At 42.7% G+C, this 20,148-nt stretch overlaps 1 protein-coding gene across 2 annotated transcripts in view; it reads left to right on the top strand.

Moving 5' to 3' along the window:
- The window catches only part of DPP4 (dipeptidyl peptidase 4), a 77,575-nt gene that overhangs the window by 37,129 nt on the left and 20,298 nt on the right, over positions 1-20,148 (top strand). For both annotated transcript variants that reach the window (XM_027591036.2, XM_027591035.2), the window contains 9 exons: positions 7,231-7,366; positions 9,467-9,511; positions 11,971-12,078; positions 12,338-12,405; positions 13,348-13,401; positions 13,770-13,891; positions 15,941-15,988; positions 16,245-16,343; positions 18,719-18,788. In XM_027591036.2, the coding sequence (XP_027446837.1) occupies positions 7,231-7,366; positions 9,467-9,511; positions 11,971-12,078; positions 12,338-12,405; positions 13,348-13,401; positions 13,770-13,891; positions 15,941-15,988; positions 16,245-16,343; positions 18,719-18,788 (750 nt within the window). The remainder of the gene's footprint in view (positions 1-7,230; positions 7,367-9,466; positions 9,512-11,970; positions 12,079-12,337; positions 12,406-13,347; positions 13,402-13,769; positions 13,892-15,940; positions 15,989-16,244; positions 16,344-18,718; positions 18,789-20,148) is intronic.

Below are 20,148 nucleotides of genomic sequence, written 5' to 3'. Positions count from 1 at the left end.
AACTAGTATATGAGCACTCACTATGTGCCAGACACAGGGCATGATCACAGGCTTTCTTGTATAAATCTTTAAAGTAACTCTTTCCAACAACTATAATTATATGCTGCTTTTACATATAAGGAAATGAGGCCTAGAAGCTAAGAAAATGGTAGGAGTCTGTATTCAAACCTGTCTCTCTGACTTAGAAGAAAGAGCGCTTACAAGTGCTCTGCTAGGTGCCTCCCTCTCTGTGAATTCAACCCCTGCCCTCAGCTTCCTAAAGTTATCATCAGAGCAACATGGAAGCATCCTTCTCAGGGTTAAATTTACCACATCAGGCACGCTGTAGGCTCTGCTCTGTAGTTATTAATTCACTGACTTGATTAGAAATATCTATATTAACCCATTCTTTTGGAGGAAAAAATCAATTATCAATAAATTTAAAAACCTGTTTTTCCTGAGTTTGTCCAAAGGTATAAAAATTTACCTGGAGGTTCTAAAATCTGCTGTGTGGCCCCATCCAGTCATCTCTTCTATCAACATTGATTGAGCACCCACTATTTACATAACAAATGTCCATAGGGCTGAGCCACTGTCTTTCTAGCACTTTCGACCAAGCAAAGGATAGAATATATTCCCATAAATGACTCCAAAAGCACATACTCCAGAGGCATAAACAGAAGGCCAGAGACATTCCGAGGAGGGGGAGATGGGTTTTCCAGGACCCCAGGGATCAGAGAAAGCATCCTGGGCAATGTGTGGATTGAGCAGGAAGGATTCCACAGGGCACAGCTGGGGGGATGGCACTGAAGGTGAAGGTAACCCATGCGTGGGGAAGTACAGGGCTGTCCATGGAAAGAGCAACAGGGCCTGGTGTGACCTCTTGGTCTACGACCAACATCTGCTGAGGATGAGCCACAAGCCCCTGCTCTGAAGAACCTTAGATCTGGGAGGGGCTTTAGACCTCACTCATGGTTTACAAACTGTCTTAAGGACCTGAAGCCTTTTTTTTCAAGTGAGATAGAACACAGGAGTGCAGGTCCAGAAACCAACCAGACGATTACTGCTCAGGTTGCAGGCACAGGCCTTGTTCCTTCTGCTTCTACCAGGAGTTGGGATATTAGAACCTGCGGGCTTCCAGAACACACTGAGAACAATGCTGTGGGACACAGATGAGCTAACTGAGGCTTACAGAGGGAAACTCTTTGGCTCAAGGTCACACAGCAAGTTAGCATGGGAGCTGGGAAGGGGACACAGGCCTGGACCTGCCAGACCAGGCTCATTGCATAATGGAGTTCTAATGCAGAGAGTGTTTCCTGTGGGCAGGGACTATGCTTGATGCCCCGCTCACATCTCACTTGACAAGTCACTGCCTACCGTGTCATTGTCATGGCCATTTCACAGGTCCCCATCTGTGCGGTCTCCCCCTGCCCCCTTAGAAACTTCATTCCATAAGCTGAGCTCAGGAAATGTGCGCAAGTCCAAGGACTTAGTTTTTGCCCCGGACGAATGAACCTTTAAGTAATTGTTTACAGTTCTTTATGCTGCATTCCTGGTGAGGACTGCCTCACGCCCTGGGGATATTTTATGTGAGATGTATTTTACTGAAGAATCATTTCTGGAAATGCCTCAGGAATGTGTTATATAGGGAATTATAAATCCAGCTCTGGTCTTTATTAACACCAGTGAGGCTGCAGTTTATGTAAAACCAGGCTCGAGGTCCTCTCTGGGGAAAATGTTCTAGCAGGCGGTGATGCCCAACTTTCTGGCCTCATACAAACATCCAACAGGGCGGGGTTAATCCCGGCAAGTTGTGCCTCTTCGGAAACTGCCCAGCACCCTCTGCTGTGTTTCCTAGCCATCCGCTAGCTCCTGGAGTGTAAGATCGCCTGGAGCCCTGTGAGGGTGGGCGTGTTTCTTCCGTCCTCTGCCCAGGCACCCATCACTCGCTTTCCCCTGAGGCCATGTCCTTGCACCACAGATCTTTTAGCAGGTGAAATCCTACCAGAGGCAGGGAGCCTCCCTGTTGCCCTCATTGACTTAGAGGTCAAGTGGATTAGATTCATTAGGCTGCTCGTTTGTATTGATGACTCATAATGGGAATTTGCAAGCTCAACATCTTTGAGAGAAAACAACATATACTGTAAAATCATAACCCCCCCACCCCATCTGCTTTATTTAGAGCCTGGCTTCATGTTGCTGGGTTGAAATAAGAAAGTTCTATAGGTAGAGGCCCATCTTACAGTAGTATCTCCAGTGCGTCTCGGGGGTGGGGGGTGGGGGTCTGACACCCAGCAAGTGCCCAATGAACATTTGTAGAATAAATGAATAAGCTTCTGCGTGGATGGATGTGTTATGTTATGTGTGTGACTGTATGTGCGTGGGATGGTTTACACAACCAGCACCGAAGATGACCCTCCAAGTGACCTTGCCTAGCAGTCCCTCTTTTCTGCCTCCTCCCAGCCATCTGCAGATTCTGTGGCCTGAGCTAGAGGATTGGGAAGGGCATGTTCTACTGAGGTGACCCCACCCGACATCTGCTGAATGGCTCCGGGGACCCATCACAGCCAGCTCCTGACCTGCCCCACCCTGTTTTTTCTGCTGCTGAGTAATGTAATAGATAAATGCCTCCTCTGAACAGTGGAGAATCCTTGATCTATAAAGTAGCGATATCAGGGTCTGGGGTTGTCACACAGGAGATAAACGGACTGGACAGAAATGGCTGCAAGCTAGCAACACCTCGAGACAGGAGGTGGATCAGGAGCTCGCCTGCTGTGGGTGCTGCCCTCTGTGATGGGCTCCCCCTCACCCCACCTGTCCTTCTCCTCAGCGATCTGTCAGCAGCCCCAGGAAGGCTGGCATTCCCCTCAGAACAGAGGGTGGCATGGAGCCCAGGGCCAGCACTGGCAGAACGCCCGCTTCCTTGGGTGATTCACCAAGTTAATCACTCCACCGTCTGCAGTTGCACTTAGGAGCAATTTCTCTCCAACATTTTTTCCGGTTAGTAATGCCTACCTGATGTTAAGTATCCTTAACATACCAAAAAAAAACCATGTACACGCATTAGGGAAATTAATGCAACTCAACAGACATTTATTAAACTCCTACCCAGTGGTCACTTTACAAAGGGATTCTCTGTAGTATGACCTTCAAAAGCAGGTCTGTCCCAGTACATTCGAATATAATTTGCTTTATAAAATTCAGCTATTTAGTTTACACACACTCTGTAGGAATAAACAGACCTCACTCATAGAGTGAGGAATTTTATCCTGGAAAAAAAGCAAGAGGGTGAAGCTAGCCAACAGTATTTACCAGAGGGATGGGTGGAGGTTCTATAGAGGGAGCTACTGGGAACAGAAAATCTGAAGCCAACTGCTTGGTTTGAATCGTGGCTCCGACACTTCCCAGTGTGTGACCTTGGGCAACTTACTTAACCTTTCTACACCTCCCTTTCCTTGTTTGCAAAACATGAACCCTAGCCTTCTTAGCCCATAGGGTGCCACAAACTTGGAGCACTTGGAACAGTTCTTAGCACAGAGTAAACTGCTCATGGGTGTGAACTCCTATTATTATATCCAGAAATTACTCCATTGCTTTAGTATTAAAGTCAACCATACTCTCCTTAGAATAACATTGTCCCAGAAGTTAGAAGAGCTTATTGAATAACTATGTCTGACAGGATAGGTGGTCTCTGGCTCAAGGGAAGTCCAGGTTGCCTGACGGTCCCTCTTCTGCCCCTTCCCACCATTACATAAGCAATCTATTCAGTAGACGCCTCTCTGCTTTTACAGAATAAAATCGGCATCTGGGGCACCTGGGTAGCTCAGGACATGATCTCAGGGTCATGAGATCCAGCTCCAGCTGGGGCTCCAGGCTGGGCAGGGAGTTTGCCTGCTTGAACTTCTCTCTCCTTCGCCTTCTGCCCCTCGCCTACTTGCACATGCATGCACACTTTCTCTCTAAAAATAAATAAATAAATCTTCAAGAAAAATCAGCATGTAATGTAATTTATAGTTGATAATCCTGCTCTTTGGATTTTTCTGGTCCTAAGTGGGACTTAAACCCTTCAATAAAAAGTACAATTGGGCCATTGGTTCCCTTATACATTTTTAATGACTCACTGACATCTCAGACTGGCACGATCTTGGCTCAGGGCACGGTATGCAGCGTCGTTCTGTCTCCCCTTAATTCCAAATCCTAAAGAGAAGCTGTGATTAAACAGAAGTATATTTCCATGAGGATTCAAAATGTCCCATCTGCTGGCTGGCCAACGGCCCTTCTGGAAGCATCAGAAGGTGCAGAGTACACCTTGGGCTACCCGAGAGTGACAGAGAGAGTGGAAGATACAGGGTCATGAACCTTTGATCTAGAAATGCGCAGGGAAGGTGCCAGATGCATGTGAGTTTCCTGGCCGACTTCCCAAATTTCATTACTCCGATTTCGAATGAGGAAAAGTTACTTTTCTACTGCTGATTTCTGAACCTGTAGTACGATCTACGGTTTTTAGTGGATACAGCACTTAGTAAAGGTGACCCACTAATCATGTTAAAGAGTTTCCTTCCCCCCTCGCCCGCCCTTTTCCCCAACCGGGACACTTTAGAAAATGGAAAGCTGTTTCTGGAGCCTATGATCCTAATCGACGCCCATGGAGCCCTGGGCAATATGTGCATGTAAGTGAAGAGACTCCCCCCCCCCCCCCCACTGCCCCTAGAGAGAGGCACATGATTTTCATCTGATTCACAAAGGGATTTGATCTGTGATTGAGAACCACGGGCATAGAGGAGGGATTAGCACGCTGGGGTCCACTGGCAAATCCAGCCCCATGCCTGTTTTTGCATGATCTGCAAGTAAGAAAGGGTTTTACACTCTTGAAGGGTTGGGAAGGAAAATCACAAGAAGACTAATATTTCATGACATGTGAAAATTATATGACCTTCAGATCTCAGGGTTTCACTGAAACTCCTCTAAACGTGTTTGTCTGTGGCTGCTTTTGTCCTGCAAAGGCAGAAATAAGTCACTGTGACAGAGCTCACGTGACCTGCAAAACTTGAAATATTTACTATCTGGCTCTTTACTGAAAAAGTCTTCAGACCCCTAGTCTAGAAAGTTAATCTCAGAAAGTTTTACTTTCTCCCTTGCATGTCATTGTTCCATCCCATTTGCATGATTTAGTCCCTATCCCCAGCAAGATTTATTTGCCTTTCCATTTTCTCCTTTAATGAATGTGGGCTGGGCACAGGGCAGAAGAGTTGGACTCCATGAGGTGCCCTTGGTCCTGTGCGTGCAAAGAGGTGTGCAAACTCTCAGACCCTGCAGCCTGGCAGTCATTAGTGATGAGCCCCTTAAGACTGCTGATATCTGTGCGGGCGGAGGGGCTTTCCAAGAAGGCACAGTGGATATTTGAGGAGGACCTAAGGAAGTCAGAGCATGGCAGAGGTTTCAGACTGAGGGCAGGTTGAACAAAGCAGGGGGCAGCTGGGAAATCTCAGAAGGTGTTCATGGAATACCAACTATGCTGACTGGATAGTGTATAGGTTCTTAATTTTATTTATTTATTTATTTTTTATTTTTTTAATGATTTTATTTATTTGAGAGAGAGAATGAGATAGAGAGAGAGCATGAGAGGGGGGGGGTCAGAGGGAGAAGCAGACTCCCTGCTGAGCAGGGAGCCCGATGTGGGACTCGATCCCAGGACTCCAGGATCATGGCCTGAGCCGAAGGCAGTCGCTTAACCAACTGAGCCACCCAGGCGCCCAGTGTATAGGTTCTTAATAAGCAAGAGAAAGGGCTGAAGTGGAGAAGAGTCCCTGTTGGTGGGAAGGTGGTGTTTTGCTGCTGGGTGAAGGGGTCTTTCAGTACTTGCTGCTTGCAGCGGGGACAGCCAGGAGGTGCCCCTGGGGACATTAACACAGGAAGTGTCCCCAGCTATAGAGGGGGGATAGTGAAGTGGTGATCCATCCTAAGTGCTCGTAAGTAGTGGCTGTTTGCTTTTGTGTCTGTGAAGGGAGTGCAGACAGGACATGATCTGTGAATTCTGAGGAAGGACAGAGCTATTGAGGCCACAAAGAACACGATAGGACTTTCCCCTTCGTCAGCGCTGCATTCCACAGAATTTCAGCTCCAGTGTCTATTTTGTGCCGGGTATTCATTCCGATGGGGCCTGGGGACACCCTGGGAGCAAGAAAGCTGCGGCCGTGCCTCAGAGAGCTTGTGGTCAGGCAAGGACAGCAAAGAGACAGAGGAGGGGTGGCCACAGCCTGTGAAGGGAAGAGCAAAGGAGCATTTTAGAGCATTCGGAGTGATGAGGAGGATATGGCCACGGGGCCAGGGCCAGTCAGGAAGAAAGGGGGAGAAAAGATCCTCTTGGAAATTTTGTGACAAAACGGAACAAAGCTTTGATCAGACAGTGGAAACCAATGATTTAAGAATGGTCATTCAGAATCACACTGAGGGCTAGGAGGAGCAAATAAAATAAACAATCCAGAGGAAATATTTAGGTAGGCTAGCAGAAAGGTAAATTGAGAATTCCATGCATCTCACTGCAAATCAAAAGGTAGTTCCAAAAACGTTTAGAGGTATGTGTTGGAGGAGGGTGCATTGCTAGCGGTATCTCCGTTCGTATAAATTTTATGTTACGGTTCCTTGATTTTTTCACATGGTTCATGTTTGACTTTTGAGAAAAAATTTTTACAATATAATTATTTGATTTTCAACGTCTGTAAAGATGTGAGTCATTTTTTTTTTCCCCTTTGAAAACGAGCTTGAGAAAAGGGTCAGTTATAATTTCACCCTTAAAAGTAAGGATTTTCTGGAGAAGCACGCATCAGATTACCAGAAAATATTCGAATCTCAGCCAGTGTCTCTGGCTTCACTGTAATGTTCTCTCAAGACAGCAGAAAAGAGATAGGAAAACGTCACCCTTGACTTCCTGGCACCACTAAAGGCCAAGTTGAGGACTTGAAAAATCCTGCGCCGTGGTGTGAGTCACGTTTGCTAAGCCACTGTTACGTTGTCAGCTGCTGTTTTTCCTGTCAGATATATTTTAATTTCCATTCAAAACTAAATTACACTTTAAGTTTTCAGAAAAGGTAAAATATTGTGGTATTAAGTTGTTTTGACAACCATGCAAAATTATATGCCTCTTAAGATTCATTTCATTGAGTAAAATGTCTATCTGTACCAAGGTCTGGAAATAGTGATTCTCTCTCTCTTTTTCTTTCTCTCTCTTTTTCCTTCCGTCCTTCCTTCCAGGGATTACTACTTGTGTGATGTGACATGGGTAAATGAAGAAAGGATTTCCTTGCAGTGGCTCCGAAGGATTCAGAACTATTCAGTCATGGATATTTGTGACTATGATAATTCCACCAACCACTGGAGAAATACAGTGGTAAGGTTTAATGGGGGATGTTCTGCTTCTAAAGCTACATGTGATCCAAGGACTATATAAAAACAGGGAGAGGGAATGGTTAGGAATCAGGAAATAAAGTTTGAGTTTCTTTTCTTTCTGACTCTATGTCAGATCCTGAGGCAGTGGGTAAGTCTTGACTAATTTTTAGAGAATCTGATATCTGGTGGTACTTCCATTTCATCTCTCCTCATCCGTCATACTGTCTTAGTTATGGATAGTATCACTTGGGGAGGGGGTGGTGATTGGAAACGCAGAAGATAGAATTTGATGTCAAAATTCAGAAAGCCCAAGAGGGCCAGTGGCTGCAAGGTCAACAAAGTGTGTTTCAATAGAGAAAATATGGGGAGCGGAGAATGATTGGCTGAGAATATGTGAAACAAAACACGTATCAAAAGGCCACACAAATCTCTTACCATCCTGTGACTATCTTTCAGCAGTCAAGAGCTTTAGAACATCAATAGATAACTACCAGGTGGAGGGGGTGGCAACATTAAGACAAAGGCGAGTGTTAATTCAGCCTCGAGGTGCTGGGGGGCAGGGCATTCCCCAGAAGAAACCACAAGGTTCAGCCAAGCTGGTGAATCAGAATTAGAGCCCCTGTGGGAACCAGCAACCTCAGGAAGGGCGACGTCCAGGGAAGGTTTACTGGCATATATGAAGGACACCACTCCAAGCCCTTTTCTGGTAATAGGCTCTGTGCCTACATACTACCCCCCCCCGCCCCCCCACACACACATTTCCCAGCCTGGTTGGGCACAGTGCAGATTCTTGCCTCCGAAAGCTTGGGCACACCATATCTTGATTTGCCCATTCGTTTATTTATACAGCAAACACTGATTACCTACTATGTCCCTACGTACTACCTACTATGCTATGCCGTGCATAGCTCTGGATTTAAAACAAACAAAAACAAACAAATTAGACAACATGCCAGTCCCCAAAATGTGTATGTTTTAGTATAGGGAATACCATTAGGATAATCAGTAATAACAGTTACGGTTTCTTGAACACTCACAGTAGCCAGACACTGTGGAGACAGAGGTTCTGTGAAGTTAAGGAGCTTGCTTAGGTCACATGACAGCCAGAATCCAAACTAAAAAACCTAAGCTCTTTGCTTCCTGCCAATTTTATCATCCTACTATCAGGATATTGTGCCCTAAAAGGGTATAAGCAAAGTACAGAGGGAATGGAGGGCCAAAGAAGACGATCCACTCAACTGAGGACAGGCAATGGGAGATGACAAGGGAGGCCTAGAGCACCCGGGACAGAGAAGGGCACAAGGACCCTGGGAGCAGAAGCTGTGCAAAGGCATCCCGTGAATGGCTGGGAGCGCCAGGGTCTGGGGCTCCAGAGGATGAGGGGCTGGGGAGGGGCACCATGGTGAGAACCGAGGGTGGAGGTGGGCTGAGGCTCAGGTGCCGGTCTGAGGAGTTTGGACTTACTTGTAAGACACGGGGAGCTATTTCTAGGTGTTAGATAGGAGAGCATCGTAATGGGATAGAACTGTCTGCTGCCAAACGAGGTCAGCGGGGTTTGAGCAGGGTGGAAGAGGAGAAGAGCAGCAGGGTCTCCAACCCGGAGAGGTCAGGGCAATGGGCCAAGCGAAACCGGGCGAGAACAGAAGCTAAGGCAGTAACAGTGCAGTAGGAGGAGAGAAATCAGAGAACCAGGAGCCAGGGGCCGGGGAGGCGGCAGTGAGGAGAGGAGGCATCCACAGTGACTCCCGAGTCTCTGGCTTGGGTGAGGGGTGGCACGAAGCAGAAGAATGAAGGCATCAGAACAAGCCGGTGGGGATGGAGGCAAGATAAACGACATCATCTTCTGTTCCGTACGGGTTGAGTTAAAAATGCTGGGGGAGCTTCCAGGGCCACATATGGAAGACAGAGCTCTAGGCAAGAGAGGTAACTGTTCTAATGCAATCATATAAACAATCTGAGCATGAATACAACTATATGAATGGAGATAGTTTTCCATTATTTTAAGTGCAGTTTTGCTTCTGTTACCACGAGTTGCAGATAAAGAATAGAATTAGTATCTTACTTCTCTCTGAAACGCTGCCTTGTATTTTTCCCTCCTTAGGCACAAGAACACGCTGAAATGAGTACCACTGGCTGGGTTGGAAGAGTAAGTGCTGAAGAGTTACAGGGTTTTTGTGGTATGGATCAGATACTCAGAGCTATTCGATATTTGGCAGATATACCAAAGGGGGGGCCCTATGTTATTTCCTATTAATAGAGATATTACTTGACCAATTTCTCAAAATATTTATTTTTTTAAAGATTTTATTTATTTATTTGAGAGAGAGAGAAGGAGAGACAGAGAACATGAGAGGGAAGAGGGTCAGAGGGAGAAGCAGACTCCCCGCTGAGCAGGGAGCCCGACGTGGGACTCGATCCCGGGACTCCAGGATCATGACCTGAGCTCAAGGCAGTCGCTTAACCAACTGAGCCACCCAGGCGCCCTTTCTCAAAATATTTAAATGTGCCCTGCAGAGATAGCTTTTCATGGGGAACATAGAACATGCTCAGGTGGAAAAAGGAATGGGACAAGTGAAAACTTGAGGGCAGACAAAACAAAAGACATACTCTAGGCAAACGGTAGCTCCTGAAAAGTTAAAAAGCAACTGCTGCTGAAAAGCAGCTAAGACGCAGAATATACTCGTTGACCTCATCTTTGAAGTCCTGTGCTTTGGAGGCAGAAAACATGGCTTCCATCCACTGCCTGCGCAAATGTGTAAGGAGATGCGACTATATCCAGCAGCAACTCGGCAGCGACTGTATCCGTCCAGCAACACTGCTGTGCACCTCCCTTTGGAGGAAATCATACTCGTGTGGCTTCACGCTTTACTAGGCCCCAGACGCAGTTTTATCCAAGAAAGGACGGTGACCCGCAGAGACGAGTCATGCTTCTCACTCCCGCTACACTATGCCTTGGGCAGAATCACCAACCGTGTGGCTACCGGGCCATGGGACGAAACAAGTTAGCGGAGGATCTACAGCCATTGTGGCATCCCATAGAAAGATGATGAACAAATCTCACCTAATTTTTACGATCCCTTCTGTTAAGTCTCCTTTAAGAGAGAAACAAAGGGACCAAAAAAAAAAAAAAAAAAAGTAAAGATTTCATTCACATCTCTTGGGGTATACAGGGGAGGCCCCTGGTCCAGAAACAGGACCCCATCCAGCTGGGCTCAGAGCTCCGATAGCATTCACACGTCCCTTCTCTTCAGGCATTGATTGGGCAGAGGGGAGAGGTTTGCCAACATGAAAAGTGGTTTCCTCCATGGCAAGAGACATGCTACACTTCCTCACGACTCTTTGAAAAAAATATGTTTTTTCCTCTCTGTATTTAACCAGACAGATGCCACTTTTCACACATTTCTACTAGGCACAACTCCATCCAGGGGAAACAGGGAAATGTATTAAAAAGATGAGGCTGTGAACACAGGTCTAGAGAGGGGAATGTGTTTCAGAGAGCTGTAATGAGAACACCAAGTGCACTGCACGCCTCAGCTTGCTCCAGAAATGAATCCACTTTGAATCACTAAAGAGAAGAGGGAAGCGTTTTTCTTCCTTCCCAAAATGGGAGCTGATAAGAGAGGAAACATCGAGGGTAAAGTGAACCAACAATTTTAAAAGACCATCTCCTACCTGCTCTCAAATGTAGGAAGGAAATCGAAGTCGTAAAGCGACATATTCCCTTCAGGCTGGGATAGATATTCTTCTGCTTAAACTACATTATGTTCTGAGAACTATCTTTTATTGAACTGTGAAAAATGGAAATTTTATACTATATTTCCATACAACTACTTTTTTGGTAAATTGTTGATCCTACTTAGCAGAATGAAAAGACTTACAATAAAAATGGTAACTATAAGAATCTTTCCATGTGAAATGTACGACAGACATTCCTTCTAGTATCCGGTCCAGAAATGGTTAAACCCTTGCTGGCTTTCAAAAAGAAATAAGTATTTAAAAAGGAGGGGACAAAGCCCTCAAATTAAAAACCACTTCTTATCTGAAACAGTAAAAATAATAGTCTGTTCAAATAAACTAACCAACCAAACAGAAAGCAATCACTCACGGATGCCAGGAGGGAAGCGGCGTGGGGGATGGGCAAAATAGGTGAAGGGGATTAAGATGTACAAACTCCCAGTTATAATAATAATAATAATAATAATAGTCTGTTTCAAGAAAGCACATCTGTGACACTGAGGAAATTTACTTCTTAAAACTGAAAGATGAATGCTAATTTTTGCACATTTATAGCCAGAAGTCATAGAGTTATCCTCCACAGAGAGATGTCCAGAGATAACAATACCACTGATATGTGTTGAGAGTCCTGCGTAAGCCTCTTTATGTGCTTTCTCTCATTTACTCTGCACAAAAAATTCCCTGAGAGATCTTTTTGTCTGCATTTTCTAGAAGGAGAATTTTCTTTTGAGACACTCTGGTTTCTCTTGGCAAGTAAATGAAGCATGGGTTTTGGGCAGAGGTGTTGAGAGGACTTGGAAAAATTAAAGTTGGTACTGAGATGAGACTGATGCGCTCTGATCTGTTTTTTTGTTTTCTATTATTCTGTAGTTTAGGCCTTCAGAGCCTCATTTTACCTCCGACGGGAAGAGGTTCTACAAGATCATCAGCAACCAAGATGGCTACAAGCACATTTGCCTATTCCAAATAGATAAGCAAGTAAGTATTCTTACGTAATTTATTTCAGGTTGATCTCTTTTTTAATGAGACTAACTTGAAGTGGAAACATTTGGTAAAGTCAATCAGGAGGTACTAATAATCTGGCTAATTCAAATTCCAAAGGGGTATCTGGAGGATGATGGGATAGAGAGGGGAAACCCAAGAAGACCTAAGATTATCTAAATTGCTGCTGTAAAAGATTCAACCCTCCACTTCGATTAGAGAGGTTAATAAACGTCTTTTTAAAAAATCCCATTAGGGTTGCACATTTATTACAAAAGGAGCTTGGGAAGTCATCGGGATAGAAGCTCTTACCAGTGATTACCTGTGAGTATTCCAATAATTGATAGGATGTAAACATACTCGTCGTAATCACATCCTCTTTGCCCAGAAGTAGGGGAAAATCTCCTACAAATAAAGAATAGTCTATTTGGAATGTGTTCAGTACTTTTTTTCTTTTTAGCATACGGAAGCCTTAATGATTTTCACATACGCCTGGCAGATTTGATACCGTGCCACCAAGCAGCTCTACCTCTTGCTCTTACCTGCTTTGCATTAGAAGAGCTGTAGCCTCTTTTTCTTAAAATGTCTTGGAACACCGAATCAGAATCAGGGGCATTTGGTTAAATTTTAACTGGCACCAAATTTTTGGAAGGCTTGGAGAGGCTATTTTATCTGTCCGTATCTCGACCTTACTCTGGAAAATGGAAAGCTTTGCAGAAGCTGTCAACTACTATGCATGAGTTGGTGGCAAAGGAGTGTTATTTTTCATTAGAATCTAAGGCACTTCTATAATTCATTACTGGGTCTCACCACGGAGGATTTTTGCCACTGCCCAAAGAAGTTTTTAAAAGGCCTCTTTAGAAGTGGCTCAGCTGCTCTCAGAAAGATGGGGCTCCTGCCGTCTAGTAGTTTGTGCTATAAAATAGCAAATATGGAAAACAATATAGGTACGTGGGCTCTCAAACTTCAGGCTGGCTGTCCGGTGGTACTTTTCTCACAAAAGACTTTTTTTTTTTTTTTTTTGAGTTTTTACTTGTCACTTTAGTGAAGGGAACAATCCCTGCATTCAGATATTTTAGTCTACTTTAAAAAATAGGATCTCCTAATCTATTTAGAGATGACAGGAAATAGGCTTCTGGGGGAGAGGGGGCAGGGGAGAAGGATGCGAGAGGGGCCAGCATGAATGTTTGGTGTTGAGTTAAATAGAGGGTGCTTGACTTTCTTAAAAAACATAATCAATATATATTTAATTTGTTTTCTTCCCAGATACTACATTAGTAATGAATATAAAGGAATGCCAGGAGGAAGAAATCTTTATAAGTAAGAGCTAAATCAAATTATTGACTTGAGTCTTTTTAGCTGAAGAACAATTTCTGGGTTTGGTTTTGTTTTGTTTTTCTGTGTTTTAACTAACTAGAATTGTAATTGAGCACTTTCATTCCCTTATAAATTACACCCCAGGTGTCAACAGCAGAGAATGACTTTATTAGATGTTTTGTGTTATTCCCAAACAATGGGAGGTTTGAGGTTGTTATGAATTAATCCATGTATTTGTTGCACATTAAAAAAAAGTTTTTGAGCATTGTTTTGGCATTCTGATACCTTTGAAACTAGAATATGGCATTATTCAATCCTGTCTTTTCATTTAGCCTTTCATTAAGCACTTAATTTCCACCATTGGTTTACAGAATCCAACTGAGTGACTACACAAAGGTGACATGCCTGAGTTGTGAGCTGAATCCAGAAAGGTGTCAGTACTATTCTGTATCATTTAGTAAAGAGGCAAAGTACTATCAACTGAGGTGTTCAGGTAAGTGTGAACTGCCAAGGGGAGGGAGAACATCATGTCTGTCTATCTGAAGTGGCTCCTTCCATTCCGGCCTTCCACTCACCAGCTGACTTCATTCCTTCTGCTCTTCAGACAATATTCTTACCACCCGCCTGGCTCATTCTTTTTTTTTTTTTTAAGATTATTTACTTATTTATTTATTTATCAGAGAGAGAGAGAGAGAGAGAGAGAGAGAGAGAGCACACAAGCAGGGGGAGTTGCAGGCAGAGGGAGAAGCAGAGGGAGAGGGAAAAACAAACGGAGAGGGAGAAGCAGGCTCCCCGCGGAGCAGGGAGCCCGATGTGGGGCTCGATCCCAGGACCCTGGGAGCATGACCTGAGCCGAAGGCAGACGCTCAACCGACTGAGCCACCCAGCTGTCCCCATCCTGACTCATTCTGCCCAACTATCCCTTTCTGTGTCCAGTCTGGGAAACATTCTTTCTGCCCTGCTTAGTTTTCTCCTCTTGAATCTGAGGAGCTCTTGAAATCCCATAAGTCCCCTTCTCTTCAAGCACATCTAAGTGGTAAGTTAACCACCTTTCCTCCCCTTCTAACCAAGAGAGTTGCATGGCTTGCTTTTGACTGAACTCACAACAAATATACACATACACTGGAGACTAGGTATAGCAGAGGCACCTCATTTTATACACATATATAATATATGTGTGTGTGTGTGTGTGTGTGTGCATATATACATATAGATTTTTTATTGTAGATTTTTTAATTATTATTTTATGCACTTGCCCCTTTAGATGAGAAAATGTATGTGAGTAGTGTCTGTCACCCAACCTGCTCACTGCTCCATCTTCTGTTGCTATTTTATTATTGTTTTCTTTATTATAAATGAAGAAACTTGGAAAGGACAGGCAACGTGACTTCCACAGGTCACACAGCTAATAAGAGGCACAACAGGATTCAAGCACAGGTCTCCATCTCCTGAGCCCTCCTGAGCCCTCCAATAAGCCCTATGCTAGATTACTTCTCAAAATGAAAGAATCTGGATATTCTGAGAAAGAACTGTCCCTCGCCGGAAAGAGATCTCCAAACCAGCTATCTGAATCTTTATTTACTAGCACATTTTCTTCATTATTACATCTTTCTCTTCTCTTTCTTTCTTTTTTTTTTTTTCCTGTGACTGTTTTTAGTCATTTCTTGGGCACACATTTCGTACTAGGAACTGTGCTAAAAGTTTTATATTTGTAGTCTTGTTTGATTCTTAAGAAAACTCTTTAAAGTGATACTGTTCTCCTTTTATATGTAAAGAGATGGAACACAGATATGTTGTCACACAGCAGGGAAGCCAGGATTCAAACCCAGGTCTTTATAATGCCTTCACTGTGGTTCTGATCAAGAGTAAAACATTAATATTATCTAAATGCATCAAAATTAAATAGCTCACCAAATAGCTTTTCTATACATTACCTTCTAGTCTGCAACTACCAGTTGGGATAAATAGTGAAGATATGTTCATGCGAGAAAAACACTTTTGCATGCCAGAAAGGAATCGCTTATCCAAGTCAGGCACTGTGCAGATGTGCCCCCTGGCTCAGGACTCAGTGGGGTGGGGGCAGCGGGAGGGAAATCCACCCCCACCCCCAGGCTGGCTCCAGAGCTCCGCCCTAAGGGGGCAGGGCCCGAGAGCCGGCGTGGTCATGGCCGGATTGTGGATTTAGGGTGGGGAAGGAAAGATAGCCGTGTCAGGGGTTGGTGGGTTTAGTTCACAGTTGAGGATATTGTAGGCAGCATGCCCAAGGCACTCAACGGGGCCAGAGGTTCATTTTCTGCTTCATTGTACTGATCCCTGTGCCTTTCCGGTAATACTTCTTAATCTCAAATTGCACCTATTCCAAGGAAAAGGAAAAACAGCTAACACTTAGTAAGCACCTTATCTACCATGATTTTTATTCTGTCAGAGCTAAATGGTATTAAAATCATATCAAAGTTAAATGGTATCAAATGGCCATTTTTTTAAAAATATGCTATCTTCTTTTCTTAAAAAGCCTCACCTAAAGCATTTTTCCTGTTAACAGGCCCTGGTCTGCCCCTGTATACTCTGCATAGTAGCAGCGACGATAAAGGTATTTCCTAGCATTTCACCTTTCCTTTGCTTTTTAGAAAAGTGTGTGTGAATAAGATCAACAGGTACTTAGCATAGTGGGATTTTTTTTTTTTTTTTTTGGCTTTAGAGTGTTTAAAAAAATGATTTGAACTCAAGGTTTATAATCCAAAGTATGTATAGTCCCATCAGTGAATTGCTACTTATTTGTTAGCACTTTGCACAATCTGAATTCTTCACATTGTAACAAATTACTGCCGTCTGCAATATTTGCTTAGAACTGAGAGTCCTGGAAGACAATTCAGCTTTGGATAAAATGCTGCAGGATGTCCAGATGCCCTCAAAAAAACTGGATTTCATTATTTTGAATGAAACAAGTAAGTTAAATCTCCTTAGGAACAGAACTGCTCCTGGAAACACCAATAAAAAATATAACTAAACGTGGTAACTTGATCTGAAAATACACATTTTATTATTATGTACATCTAATTTGAGGTTATTTTTTTCTATGAAATATTCTGTCGTGAAAACTGCTAGTTTTACATGTTTTTTGTTTTAAAATACAATACCACTCTATGTAAAAGTTATTCTGTTAAAATGAAGGCATTTGGAAAAAAATGCTGCTTAGTCTTTGAAAAAACTATTGCTGCTTATGTTTCATTCTGTTAGTAACTCTGTTCTGCTATTAAGTATTAATTGAGTGTTTAACTTAATGATATCCTGATATATTTTACCTTTAACCCAAAGAGATTAAAAAATATCTGACGTGATTGTATAAAAAAATTAGGGTTGGCTGTAAAATGTTAAAACTTCAATCTCGGGAGAGAAATCTTGAATTTTTCCTAACTTTCTCTTTGCCATAGTTAGCCTGGTCCCTGTGCTGGGAGCCTGAGCAGGGATGGTGTGCGGGAACCACTGAGAACGGGGGTGGGGGTGTGGGGAGAGTGTTCTTTGAGTAGGAAATTTTGTAGTTTGTTCATTTGTATTTGTTGGCCGTTTTTCCCATTAAGAGCTAATTACTCATGGGGGATGGGGAAATCCGTCAGGACTGATTTAAGTTTTTTTTAAATATAGGATACTAATAAAAAAAGATTCAGTAAGATCCAGTAGAAAAGATCCATCCAATTTTACGTGGCAGGAAAAGCGCTGGGGAGTAGAGGGTGCTTGTGAAGAAGAGCTTAGGGCAGGGCTGCTGAAACTGAATGTGCATATGAATCACCTGGCACCTTGTTAACAGTAGTCTTGGTATCCAGCAAGGCAGGGTGAGCCCAGGGTTTAGAGTTTGTACTTGGCTCTTAGGTGATGCTGGTGCTGCTGGCATGATGGGCAAGGACTTAGAGTTCCGGAGAGCTACCTGGGTTGCTGGTGCGGAAGGCACTGCATACTGAGATTTGACAAACAGTGGGGGACCTCGAAAGTTTTTGGCTCAGGGAAAACCACAGGACTGGATGGGCAACCTGGTAGGGAGGACACTGAGCCTGGATCTGCCAGAGCTGGAGAGTCCAGCTGGGAGGCGGTTGTACATTCAAACTCCAGGGAAGGGGGGGGGGGGTGGGGGCGTCGAGGAGGAGGGGCAGTAGGAGGTGGGACTGGGGATTACAAAGCACGCCCCCACACCTAAAGAAAAAAATGGCATCTTCAGAAAGATGGAACTAAAACACTTCTAATCCACTAGTACAAATTCAAACAAAGGAGAGATCAAATGGTGGGTTTGGCATATTTATTAAAAACATCATGATCAACACATGGTTTGACATTCTATTGAAAAATAATAAAGACTTAAATTTTATTCTTATAAGCACATTTAGTCAGAAGGCATATATTTAAAATACAAATACAAATTGAAGGGAAATCTATCTATATAGAGATTTACTCTTAAACCTTTCTTTTTTCCTCAACTAAAATAATTTTAACAACAAAAAAAAAAAGAAAGGAAGAAAAGAAAGATAAACATAAAGAAACAGCAGCTCTAGAGATACGGATTTTTTTCCCCTATAGGTTAAATCTACTGAAGCTGGAAATAATCTGATTAAAATATAGAAAATTTCTCAATCTCTCTCTCTCTTTAAGATTTATTAATCTAACTCATCTTGATTTGGGGAGCAAAGGAAACCAATTCATTATTTAGGGACAGATTTTATTAGACTGATGCTAGGTCAAGCAGAGAGAATTAAACAGACCTGCAGATCATATAGAACGTACATAACAGTCTGCTGCGTGTAAGCCTGATTTCATTCTGTGAGACACAGAGCTGGAAATGGGAACTCAGCTTTGCGGTCTGGGATGGCAATAAGAATTACAAAAATGTTATTAAATCAGAATTTTAAAATAGAGTTAGGGCCAACTAAAAATCCTAAACATCTTCAAGGAAATTCAAGAAGAGGAAAACATTTTGGAGGAAAACTTAGAACATAAGCCATAAACAAACTAGATAAGTAGATCAGATGCCAAAGAACAGAATCATAAAAACAAAACATTAGCAATTCTAAGATGCACTTTTATTTTACAAGGCACCAATATATTTAATTAGATATATTAGAAACAACTTTATTGCTTTAATCTTAACTAGTATTCTAACCGGAAAGAGAATGTTTTTATATCTTAAAAGCATACTGATTCCAAGCAGTTCATTTTTTTCTATTATAATTTAACAAATTGTTGAATACTAACTATGATTTATCACTGCAAAGAAACCTAGATCGTGTGCTAATAATTACTCTTAATTTACTGATCCATCTTTCTGTTTGTTTAGAATTCTGGTATCAGATGATCTTGCCTCCTCATTTTGATACATCCAAGAAATATCCTCTACTAATAGATGTGTAAGTATTCAAGAGGAGGGAACAAATTAAAAGTTAATCATTGGACATTTTTTACCTAGTGCAGCTTAACAGAAAATTAGAGGCGAATGTATCCTTTGTCTCTTCCTGAATCATTGTGAAGAATTTTACTATTTCCTTCTTCCATTTTGCAATCACAAATCCAAACCTTTGTTTTCTACCATCTTTCGAATGGAGAAAGTAGACACCTCTCTGTTGTAATGGCATACGGTCCTTTAGTTTTGATTTATTTCTCTGAACTACAAGGGAATTCCAAAGGAATTTTCAGGTCACCAGTTTTATGCTTACCTCATAGACATTTTAACGTGCAAGAGATGGGTATTAATAGTCTTCACAACTTCCTTACCCCCAAACTTGCCCAAATATCGCCATTAGTGGCCTTTGATGCATTAGTACATCAGGTTTCTCTTCCTTTAGTTCCTGAAATACCACTGCCTGGTATTTTTCATTCCCCTCTTTGGTGAAGAGAAGATGTGATATAGGAAATTATTCATTATAATCCAGACTTTTTCAAGTCTCAGAGAAAGTTCTGAAATCACACATCTTTGAACAGTAAATGTAAAGTCATGCAAATTCTAAACGTGGCATCTTTGTAAAATATTTTTGATAATGACTGGGAATACATTTTACTTCAGTCCTTCTAAAATTGCCCTGAACTCACACATAATGGCACAAGGCCACTCCTCCTGTCCTAGATTGTCTCATATCCTTGATTAAAAATAAGAGAAACAAACCAAAAAATGTGCCGGGTGCCTGCTACCTGCCAGGTAATTTGCAAACCGATGTGAGGAGTTCTGTTGGGCCCATTATACAGAAAAGGAAACTGAGACTCAAGAACATCACTTTTCTGTTGTAACCACCACCACCACCCACAAAAGAGGGGGTGTTAGCATCCAACACAACCTTGTTGCACTGTACTTACAGTTCCATGTAAACAAAACATAAAAGCTCAAAGAAAGAGAAAAAGGTATTTCAAAGTTCCAGATGTGCTGTTTCATTTTCAGTAAGCCTAACTTCGACTAGAGTGACATCAATTTGCTTTAGGCTTTAGCCCCAATACTGGAAACAGATATTTTAGAAAAGAGTGAGACTTTTATCCTCTTCAACTCCCCAGTGAGGAATGGCTAGACCTCCACTTTATTTAGGAAAGTTTAAAAACACATGGTAAATTTACTGCCCTTTTCTTTTTAGTTGTTTTCCTCTTCCCATCCTTAGATGTTTAAATCTTTGTTTTCTATTTTTAAAAATAGTGTTGTTTAATCTTAGCGGGTAGGGTAACTTGATACATAACTAATATTAAGGGAAGCTCTTCCCCTTCGAAATCTAATATCATTGAAAGGAC

Source organism: Zalophus californianus, chromosome 3 (genome assembly GCF_009762305.2).
Source record: "Zalophus californianus isolate mZalCal1 chromosome 3, mZalCal1.pri.v2, whole genome shotgun sequence".
In the NCBI taxonomy this organism is placed as follows: Eukaryota; Metazoa; Chordata; class Mammalia; order Carnivora; family Otariidae; genus Zalophus; species Zalophus californianus.
This window is presented reverse-complemented; position numbering and strand designations above follow the sequence as displayed.